Below are 12,263 nucleotides of genomic sequence, written 5' to 3' on the forward strand. Positions count from 1 at the left end.
CCAGAGTGAAATTTCCCCTTTGGAATTCTCTATACCACCTGAATATCGTTGTACGATGTGGACAATCATCATCTAGTGCAAGAGTCATTTCTTCTAAGCACTGGTCTATGGTTAAACTACGCACGAAATTATACCGCAAAACTGTCCTTATCTCATTTCGTGACCACGATGCCATCGCAAGCACTTTACACTCTCACTACTAATGAATAACTGAGCCCATCGACTTGGCGCGGCGGCTACTATGCACGTATGAACATGTCTCAACAGCAGCAACAAGCAGCTTCCTGTGATTCATTGTTGCATCATATTGCAAAACTTTCCTAGTACCCTTTGTACTTTGACATCCGATATTACGAAACTTAGTAGCATTCTACAATCACATTCATCGCATTAATTGTAATTTTGTTGTATTACTAACTACATTTTTGTGATTAGTACAGTAAATAAGTAATAATTAAGTTTGCTGTATTACTAACTGCAGTTTTGTGATTATTACAATAAAAATTAATAATTAAAATTTGATATAAACAGACTGGTATATTTTATATTACATATCCATCGACTACTTTCGAATCTGTTGATATAGGTAGGTATTGATTAAGTAAACTCAAAAGAAGTGTCGTTGCCAGAAATATCCTTCATTCAAGACAATCCCTTCTGACATTTTTATACATCAAATTTACTTAATGTTCGTTTTGTCGAACAGATTGTAAATGAGCATTATATTAAAAAAAAAAAAAAAAAAGGTACAAAATTTGTTTTTCTCCATAACATTAAAGTTATGCACAGAAAGTACTTTTAAGTAATTAGGAATTTTTTCTGATCTGCCAAATATACCAAAAATTCATGTGGCCCGCTTCTCTAAAAGTTTGGGCGATCCCAGGTATAAATAATAATATCATCCGCGTCTTTGCCGTAATTATATCAATCAGTCTACCGCCGTCTTACCCACATTATCGTCACTCCAAGAGCGCCTGCGCGAGTCGGCTTGAAAATTGGTAGAAGTATCGCCATACTTCATTCCCAATGTGTATATTTCGTTCCTATGTATATCCAACATAGGAAGTTATTTCAAAATGTAATTTTTATGTTATATTCACTTTCAATATCGGTATTGTTTGTGTGATTATTGGTTCCTATTATTATTTATTCAAGTTCCTATTTTTATGAGATGACTGCAATTTTTAAACACTATTGTTGATTAATGTATTAAATATTATTCGTATTTAAAAATTTTTGTTCAGTATAATATAAAATTTAATTATTTCTTAAGTTACTGTAAAATTTGATAGTTACCGTAAGGATATGAAAAAATAAAAAATTAAAATATCACTTTACAAAAACACCCAGTATAAGTTTTGCACAAGACCCTTGGGCCCGCAAGCAATTCTTGAACAGGGCTCCTCAAATTTTGGGGCGGCCCTGGCCCCAAAATTTGAGGAGCCCTGTTCAAATGCAATTCTTATATGAAGTTGTTAAAGTCTAAATTAGAGGTGGGCAACCACCGGTCAGCGAACGTGTGTAATCTGGCCCGCGATTGTTTTCAAATATATATATAATAAACGGCACGCCCGCCGTTCATTACATATACATGTACATGTATTTTGAATTAATGGAATTTCTGATGTAAATTTAGAAAATATTCCGCGCATTGCTACGACAAATATCAATCAAATTTCTCGTTAAATATTATAAAAATAAAATATTGCAATTTTTGTTATTGGAATTGTATTTGAATTTTGGTACTATAATTGTATTTTTATCTTGAATTTGTATTTCGTTTTTTCTTATTAGTAAAATTAACTATATGTGCGTGTATGTATAAATATAACTGTCTATGATAATTTTTTCATCGTATACACCATTTTAATAATCCTAAAAATCGCAGAAAGCTAAAAAAAAATATATATATATATATATGGTCTAAAAATAAACTGACAGACAGGATATCTCAAATTAAATCGAGTAGCACATCTCTAAGAATGAAACAATCAGGAAAGTTCCCTAACGCCAACGTTTTGCGATGAATGAGAAATTTTGCCGAAAACAGAGAAAACTGTGCTTAGACTGACAAGAGAAAATCCTCCATAACTCCAGTCGTACCTCAACTTATATATGGCTTTTTCTCAAAAAATATAAAACATCCTAATCTCAATGGAACAAATAATAAAAACTCCCAGAACACTCCGATCTGGCCAAAATCTGCACTATTTCTGTTATCGAAATATTACTACAACTCATTCAGAAAGTTATGAAAAAAAAATTTTTTTTTTTTTTTTTTTTTGTTTTCATTTTATGGAATCAACAGTCCTGTTGACAAAGGAAGAGGTCACCTTTGAAAGCTTTGGTGTAGTTTTTATCGCTTTTAACTCACAGCCATATCCAAGTCAAACAAGTTTGATTTGGATATGGCTGTGAACAAGAAACAGTTTCATAGAACTATTTGCAGTAGGTTGACTGGTTGACGGATGAGTTCTGGGCTAAAGATGTCCTCATTAATTCGTGTGTTGTCCTGCAGCAACCTGCCCTCTGCGATTTTTCATGACGCTGGACTTGACGTCATGAATACCTTTTTTATTTCCGTGAATTGGACTTTTCCCGTTTGAATGAACTTTCATTGTACAAAGTCAATTTTGGGGTCAAGGCTTTTGGGGACACCTACTCTATTGTCCCCATACTTCTGCCTTCCCCCCAGTCTTCAGTCTCCCCCCTACTCCGTCTATACACCAGCGCATGTCCCACACAATGTCAAAAATTAAAACATGTCCAAATTCAAACCGCGCACGCAAAGCTCTTTCAATGATTATTCCCCCACAATTTTTTTTTAAAGGCCCTAGCCACTGAAATCTCAGGAAACTAGGTGGCAGGGCCTGCCAGAGTAAAATGTCAACTACTGGGTACCTGGCCTAATTCCACGAGGCTAAGTGCGGGCAACGTTGATCTTCAGCAGGGGCCTAGCGGTTAAAAGAACAACGAGACACACAACACTACACTTACAAAATCCATACACTTTTAAATCTCTGGCCTTTGCAGTGAACTGTTACACTCACAATGAAAGCAACGCGGTGCCGCTAGACACGAATACACTTTACACTTAGTACAAAGTCAATGTATGGCAGACCAGATGGGATACTTCTATTGTAGAGATGGTAATCGGAGTTTTCTTCCGGAGGTAACCTTTACAACCACTAAAAAAGAACGCCCGATGGTTCTCTCTCAGCCTCGAATCTTCCTTTCTCATTACCGGACACGGTTCTCTAAATGAGAAACTGCATACACTGGGACTCATTGACACTCCCTATTGCTTTTGCGGACAAAGTGAAAGTTGGAAACACTTGCTTCTTGAGTGTGTACATTACCACGACATCAGAAACCGTCTCCAAAATAAGGTCCAGGACTTCCCCCCAGCAGACCTGCATCAACTGATATGTACCCAGAACAACCTCGAAGCTTTTCAGACCTTCGCAGCTGAGGTATTTGCCTGGAGAAGGATACTGATAGCCAATCACCGACGTAGAAATCCCGATCATTAACAATAACCACTGTACTTCAGTACAATTTTTCCCCCCTCTAACCTGCGTTCTGCACTGGTTCCGGGGCCTGCCCTAGAACTGGAAGCAGCCTTGGCTCACTTTTTCTTTCTTTTCACTATGTCCCGTGCGGGATAGAAAACCACTCTCATTTTTTTTTTCTCCTTCTCTCTTTCTCTGCCGAGGTGTGGGATTAAATTTATTATTTTTATTTATTTAGTTTATTATTATTTTTTATTTATTTAGCTTATTATTATTTTTTATTTATTTATTTAGTTTATTATTTTTTATTTATTTATTTAGTTTATTATTATTTATTTTTTTTTTATTTTTCTTTTTACTCGCCCTCTGTTCCGGCACACGCCAGACAGCTCTTCTTTTTTCTTTTTCTATCACGGGGAATTATTTTTATTTATTTATTTTTATTTATTTATTTTATTTATTATTTTTTTTTCACCACGGGGATTTTTTTTTTATTATATATTTTTATTATTTTATTTATTTCCTTTTTTTGCACCAAGGGAATTTTTTCTCCTCTCGGAGTGGGCCCCCCCATAGAAATGTGGCCCGCCTTTTGGCAACATCAAGTGGGTTAGAGTCTGAGTTGTATCGAGGCAGTAAGTGCTCCGTTGAGACTGGCCCACCTTCCTGGTGTGGACGAGTACCCAGAATCATCTGTCCAGGTGATTGATGCTTCTGGGTAGCCAAGTGGGCAGAACATAACAGAACACACACAAACCTATACAACTCACATTTCTGGCCCTCTTACAGTGGTACTGTCCTTCACAGATACGAGGCAGAGATGAACTCACGTTCTAGGGAGCCACCCCTTACAAAAACACATGTCCACACATGTACAAAGTGTATTACAGTATTCTACTATTTATTTTTATGTTTTTGTACAATCTTTGTTCTTATCTTTTTTTCTTCTCTGTTATACACTTTAACTGGGCACATGCCTGTTGTGTATATTATATGTTAAAAAAAAAAAATAATAATATTCTTAATATATTACGAAGTTAATATTTTTATTTTATCTATATTTTTAATTTTATCTATTTATTATTTTTATTGTTTTTAACTCCATAGTTTTATCAGTGTATTCTATTTTTATATTTAATACAGTTTGGTTTAATTTTTAACCAAAGTTTAATCTTTGGTTTAATTTAATTTTATTAAAGTCTTTATTGTATATACACGGGTTGGTGTATTTATTACAGTTATCATGAGTCGAATAATCCATCAATCTCATTTTATAACCGTATTGCCGTTTTAAATGCTGAACATCCATGACAATTAGCAGTAATGTAGTCATGGATAACGACCCAACTGTATTTCTGATATTTAAAGTATATTGTATAAATCATATATGAAATCCCAAGGAACAAATTATCCCTTAAGCTTGGCTTTCATATACAGTGAACTATTCTTTCCAAAAACATTTGAGAGACGTTATATTCTGAAAACCCCCACAACCAAAATAAAATATTCATTATATGTATTATTTTGATGCTCATGGATTATCTCATTTTCCAACTACAATATATTTTCTTATCAATTCGCAGAATCTCAGTATTGCCGAAAGAGATGGATATCTTAATGAAGACATGACTCCATATCCAACCCATCCGCCACCACCAAGCCCACCACTAATATCAAAAATGGACATCTACAGTGATCCCAATGTATTTCTGGAGTTAGATCAAATAGCAATTAATGTAAGTCAAAATAAATAGTTTAAAGATTTGCAATACATTATTAGCTATATGTACGAGTATAGTTTGTCATTCTGTATATAACGCTTTATGTAATCAGATATTTCCATCTAACGATGGATATACGGCCATGTGTGTGTTGAGTAGAGCAGCGTTAGTTTAAATCCACTATGTGTGTGTGTGCTGATATCTGTAAAATGGCCAGAAATGAGCAAGTGCTCTGTTTGTGTAGTGTATCGTGTTGTTAGCTGTTTCCGGCCGCCGCTTTGCTACCAGGAATAACGATCTCCTGGGAGGTTACTCCCCAGTACCAGTCGTTCCAAAGGAGGGAAGCCAAAATTTTACGCGTGGTCCTATCAAGTGAGTAGGACTAAAGAGATCCAGCACTCATAGGAAGGCAGGAGCTATGAGGGCTAGCGAGTGCTGACAGCACTCGCTAGCCCTCGCGGGTTACAGCACTGTGCTGTAATTCTAGCCTTTCGAGGGAGGATTGCTGGTGTCTCTCTCTTTGGGGGTTACAGCACTGTGCTGTAACCCCCAAAGAGAGAGACACCAGCAATCCTCCCTCGAAAAGCTAGAATTTCCGTCCCCGTAAGGGAAAGAAAAAATCCCTGTCCAAGGGGGATTTTTTTTTAATCCGTACTGAATTAAGATAATGTAAATGAATAGAATAAATTAAATAAAATAAAGCAAAGTGGCTTTCGAGTCTGAGGGACTCTATTCATTTAGTTTACCTTAACTTTGTACCTGTAGTTTCTATTAAAGGTTACCTTGTTTGTACCTGCAATTCCTTCATTATTGTTAATCCTCGAGAAATAATACAATAAGACTAAAGACAGTAGCATAAATTATGGCCGTACTTTAAAACGCATTGGCAGATTTAGTTATGCATAACGTACCTGACAACTTTTAGAAATCAGAATCAAGAATTTTTTTTTAATATAGACCCCGATCGTGACATGGTCGTTGTAAAGCAGGATAACAATAGGGCATACAATATGACAAGGATCACTATGTAACTGACCTGATGTTTGCTGATAGTGCTATCCTTGCCGGTAACGACGCTGAAGCCACGGAAATCCTCTACGACATTGCCCGCATTGCCCGGCCATACGGTTTGAAGATCAATGCTGGTAAGACAAAGGCCCTGACAACAGATGGGTCGCAAGCCACCATCTATCTCGAAGACGTCCAGATCGAGCAAGTGCAGGACTTTAAATACCTTGGGTCGCTGGTCCAGGAGAAGAAAGTTGCATCCACCATGGAAATTCACAGCAGAATTGGACAGGCGGCCACTGCGTTCGCCTCGCTCAAATGGTGTCTGTGGAAGAGGACCAACATTTCCACAAAGATTAAAATCCGACTCTTCCGGACTTTGATCCTGCCCATTCTTCTTTACGGATCGGAAACATGGATTTGTCTCAAGTTAGATTTGAACAAACTTGAGGTATTCCAAATGCGATGCCTGCGGCAGATCTTGGGCATCTCTCTTCGCGACCGCATCACTAATGATACCATCCGCGCCAGATGCCAACAGCAACCAACCATTGCCGACCAAATCCAGAAGCGAAGGCTCAGATGGTTTGGCCACGTATGTAGAATGGGCACGAACAGAATACCATCCACACTCCTTTGGAGACAACGACCCACCCAATGGAGCATCCAACGGACCGCGCCTAGGAAAACGTGGGCCAAGCAAGTGGAAGATGACTTGAAGAGCCGACGTCTCGACCTTAACCAGGCCAGGACTGAAGCCATGGATCGTAAGGTATGGAAGAACATCACAGAGCAAGTCCGAAACCCTGCGGCACCTACAGCAGCATACTGGTTGCGTGGCCAACCGCCTCCCCCATCTGCCAGCTAAGGACCAAAGAAGAAGAAAGCAGGATAACACAGGCTATAATATAACCTGTGTTATCCTGAATAATTCAGAAGGAAACCACTTCTCTGCTTGCATGCATTCATTAAAAATAAATTTAATTAGAGAAGCTAATATTAACATACAATAATAACGTGCTTACCTAAGTAAACTTCCTGTCTTGTGACCATTCTCAGGATCTTAAAACATATTTAAAAAAAAAATCACTTTAATATTGGCATTAATGATTAAATGAAGCAAGCTTTTTCTGCAAATGCCAAAAAAAAAAAAAAAAATTCAATTTAACTGGCTTTTAAATTTAGGAGCAGGAGCGGTTTTTTTTTTCCCCCGCCTTTATCTTGATTTATTCTCCTCTCCTCTCCTCTTTCTTGGTTTTTGCTGTGGTATGTACTAGTTTAATTTCTATTCATTGTCTACTAGGCTTATCACATGACTGTTGTTGTTGTTATTTGGTTTTTAGGAACATTAGCAACTAAGGCCATATTGCTCCGGGGATATGCGGGGATTATTCCCTGACCTTTCCGCATCCTCCGTATTTGGTGTCACGGGCTCGAACCCCGGTCTAATCAAGAAGCGTGTACTACGCACTGCCGTTCCTGCCCACCTGGCTACGGAGGTGCCTCCACACGACTGGCATGGCATATGTTTCAATTATACTTAAATCATATATACTGTATACTGTATTTATTTACTTTGTTTGAGATAAGCGAGTCGAAACTCCTCGCTGTCATTTTCCAAGAATCACAAATTAGTGAGCTGTTTCCAGGTGATAATACAAGAAGATTTTCAACAACATGCTTACTAGTTTCAAAACAACTAAGTTAAAACGAACCTTCTCTTCGGAAAAAAAAAAATGAAGAGCAAGGTGAAAAACTTTTCACCAAATTAAATAAGCAAGCGCCACCAAAATAGCAAGGCTATAGAGACACGATACCAGGATAAGTGGAAGGAAACAATAAAGGTAGACTACTGTTGGTATTTGAGAAGGGATGCATGCGATGAGAACAAAAATCCAAAGAAGCGTAAATTCATCCATCTGGAGGGGGTGGGGAATATGTAGAACCACTAAATAAAAAAAGGATTAGTTAGATGACTGAGTACCTGTGGATACCATTTGTTCTTAATACTCTGTACATCATCATCAGCAGCCATTTTCAATCCACTGCAGGATGAAGGCCTCTCCAGCAACTTTCCAGTTTCTTCTGTTTTGTGCAATGGCCATCCATTTACTACCCACAAACTCATGAATTTCATCTGTCCATCTCCGTCGTCGTCTTCCAGATTTTCTTCTAGCTCCTCTTGGGTACCATTCTGTTATTCTCTTAGTCCATCTGTCATCATGTCTTTGAGCTGTCTTGCCCAAGCCCATTTTAGTTCTATAGTTTTGATAAGAATGTCCTATACTTGAGTTTGCTGCCTAATCCATGTGTTTCTCTTCTTATCTAACAGTCTGATTCCCAATATAATTCGTTCCATTCTTCGCTGTATCGTTCTCAGCTTCTCTTCCATTCTTTTGGTGAATGCCCAAGTTTCACTTCCATAAGTCATGGTGGGTAGTATACATTGGTTCATTATTTTACGTTTCAGGCAAATTGGGATATTGCTCCTCAGTATGTGGCTATACTTCCTGAATGCTATCCATACAAAATTTATTCTTCTCTTGACTTGCAACCATTTATCATTATTACAGCTGATGACTTGTCCCAGATAAGTATATGACTCCACCTTTTCAATCACTGCGCCTTCAATCATTATATCCCTTTCTATGGCATACTTGTTCATCATTACTTTTGTTTTAGCCATATTCATCTTTAGTCCAAAATCCTTACTAACTCTGCATAACTGATTAAGATTTTCCTCTAATTCTTTGGGATCGTGGCTTATGACCACAATGTCATCTGTAAATCGTAAATGGTTTAGGTACTCTCCATTCAGATTGACTCCTTTCTGCGACCAGTCTAATCTTCTGAAAGCTTCCTCAAGGGCAGCAGCAAACAGCTTCGGAGATCGTGTCTCCTAGTTGACCTCCTTTCTCAATTTTAAATTTCCTACTGTCTTTGTCTAGTCTAGTCTAATAAAGGAGGTAACACTCTCATATATTTTCTTCAAAATCATAATATATGGGGTATCTATGCCTTGTCTTTCCAGTACCCGAAACATTGCCTTATGCTGTATGGAGTAAAATGCCTTTTCATAATCCACAAATGCCAGGCATAATGGTGTTTTATATTCATTTTCTTTCTTCATTAGCTGTGACATTACGTGAAGTGATCCATAGTTGAGAATCCTGTCCTAAAGCCAGCTTGCTCTTTCGGTTGATTCTCATCAAGTATTCTTTCTAATCTGTTAGTAATGATCCTTGTGAACAACTCGTAGATGTGGCATAACAAGCTAATTGGTCTATAATTTCCAATTTCTGATTTATCTCCTTTCTTATGCAGCAAAACTAGGATTGCATTATTCCACTCCTTAGGCATCACACCTTTTCTAATGCATTTTGTGAAGTCTTGCCAGTTTTTGTGCCATGTCTCTTCCTCCCAATTTTAACAACTCTACAGTAACTTCATCTTCCCCCGGGGCTTTCTGATTCTTCATTTTCTTCAACGCATGTTCTACCTCATCTGGAAGGATATCGGGTATGTCGTATGTGTTGCTAATTTGCAATCCATCTTCCCCACTGCTGGCATCATTCCCTCGCTCCTTGTATAATTCTCTATAGTAGTCTTCTGCTATTTTAATTATGCCTTCTCTGCTATTTATAAGTACACCATCTCTATTCTTCAGTTTCAGTATCATTTGTCTTTCTGTATTACTGCTCATATAAGTCCTTTGTTTTCCCTTAATGCTTGTTTTACTTTTCTTGTGTTAAATCTTCTTATGTCTTCTCTGAGTCTCTTTCTAATGGCTTTGTAATAAATCAGTATACTCAGTTTTCTCCTTGTCAGTGTTTATCTTCCTATTCATTTGTCGTCTTCGGTTCATCATGACAAGTGTTTCTTGACTAATTTTTTCTTCTTTGGATTTCTTTTTACTTATAGGTTTCTTGGGCTTTATCACTTTCAGAAAGTACTCTGTACATGTATTCAAAAACTGTCTTCTAAATGTTCAAAATCCATATATTTTTCTAATACAATTTTCACAACCCATTTAAGCAGTCTCGGTGACATTTTAATTTTGAGATTTATCCTGCAGTTGATAAACATACCATATACTGTATATGATAATAATACATATACGAGAGGTTTCCGAAAAGTAAGGTAAGACTTATCTTATATGCATTCCGCAACAAAATTCGGCTAGATATACGATTGTACTGGGTTAAATCTGGCTATATATATATATATATATATATATATATATAACAATAATAATTCAAATATAGGCGAATGTGGTTGATGGGGGTAGATTAATTAATAAAGCAAAAAAGAGAAAAACAAAATCAGTTTCATTCTTGGATATTCTAATCTTCTAAAGAGTAGTTTTCTGCACTTGTGGTCAGAACGAGGATTGGAAACATGTTCTGTTAATGTGTCCACTGTATTCGGAACAGAGACGACGTCTTATAAATAGGGTCCCTAACCTATCGGTGAATAATGTTCATATCCTTCTAGAAAATGAACAAAATTTTACCGCCCTACAGATCTTCTCAGTGTCAGTTTTTCAGAAGAGAACTGAACTTAGGAATTAGCTTGTTTAATTAAATTGAAATCAAATTGGTGTACAAATTGCGTGAGCTGCATTTTAATGAACAAAACAGTCTACTGTGTTCGTTGGAATACCACTTGTTGCAAATAAGGCAGATATCAAGTAAACAATGTAAACAATAAAAATATCAATACTAGGAGAGAAGACCTACTTGGAATACTTGGGGGAAAGAAAAAAAAAAAAAAAAAAATCTTGTAACCTCCTGCTTGCTGGACTCTGGAAATAGATATCATACTGATCCAACACCACATAGCTCAATATAAAATTCAACTACATGATCAAAAACGCCACTTTCGGATTAGATAATACAAATCATGCCGTGACAGTCTCATTGCGACTTCACAGCAACTTTCATCACTTCTAATATTCTGAACAAAAGATTTCCTAGACTGCGTGAAAAGTGGTGAATTGTAAAACTATGTATTGTAGAGACACAGGCTGTTGACCTCATTCCTCACGCTTGAGGTTTTTGTCATCTTTATCCAGCACATATCTTCTGTGGAAGATTGAAAAGCAAGATTTATAATTGTTGAGTACCTTTGACTGGGAGGATGACAAGGATCATTTATGTTCTTTCGTGGCAGTGGTCTCTTGCAAGGTTGATATTTCAAGTTGAGCAACGTCTCTTTGGTCCAGCTAATATTAATGGGCTTCGACGGTCTCATTATGGCTGTTCATAAAAAACATCATCACCATTAAATTCTGATCAAATTTTCCTGAATTCGACTGCATGGCAATCAGTGCTTTATAGAGAAACAGTCTCACTGCGGCTGTTGTTTTCCCTGTTGATGCTACTGGCTTTATCATCTACTTCCAATACGCCTCTTCTCGTGGAAGACTGTAAAGATGTATTTCATTGCTATGTATCTTGGAGCAGAAGAGACGAATATCAACATGCTTCCTGTGGCAGTAGTCACATTATGACTACTTGTCACCGGCTATCCTTTTAAATGCTTTTGTATATAGTTAAAGTTTTAACATTTAAATTTCCTTGCAATATCTTAAAGTTAAATTTTAAGCAAGGTAAAAATCAGAATATTTCTGAATAAAACAATTAATTTACACAGAGCTTTTTTTTTTTTTTTTTTTTTTTTTGCCGGCTCCCATGTTTGGGAAACCCGGGAGCGGGATTGCTGGCGCCCACCGGTATTGCACTGTATCCGGTGGGTGCGGGATTTTGTGCGTTTCAGCACTACAAGTGATAGTGGGCCCAAACCAGCACATTAGGCTGACACACGAGCGCCAACATTTTTTTGGGCTCGCTCTGCAAAGGTTCTGCACCAACACAATGAACAAGGTGGAGATGGGCAAATGCCTAGGAGCCACCAGCGACACCACACATGCCAAAGAATAGTTGGAAGGAGTCAGTACATAGTAACAATCAAGGACATGCCTGAGGGAATGCACAGTCATACTTAAGGAATGTGATAGTAT

The 12,263-nt window shown here is 37.3% G+C and overlaps 1 protein-coding gene across 1 annotated transcript in view; it reads left to right on the forward strand.

Moving 5' to 3' along the window:
- Nucleotides 1-12,263, forward strand: part of Hil (peptidase hillarin) — a 296,767-nt gene that overhangs the window by 203,111 nt on the left and 81,393 nt on the right. The window contains exon 4 of the mRNA XM_090383747.1: nt 5,096-5,248. Coding sequence (XP_090239873.1) covers nt 5,096-5,248 — 153 coding nt within the window. The remainder of the gene's footprint in view (nt 1-5,095; nt 5,249-12,263) is intronic.

Source organism: Mastigoproctus giganteus, chromosome 10, assembly GCF_048544385.1.
Source record: "Mastigoproctus giganteus isolate SK-2022 chromosome 10, ASM4854438v1, whole genome shotgun sequence".
Lineage (NCBI taxonomy): Eukaryota > Metazoa > Arthropoda > Arachnida > Uropygi > Thelyphonidae > Mastigoproctus > Mastigoproctus giganteus.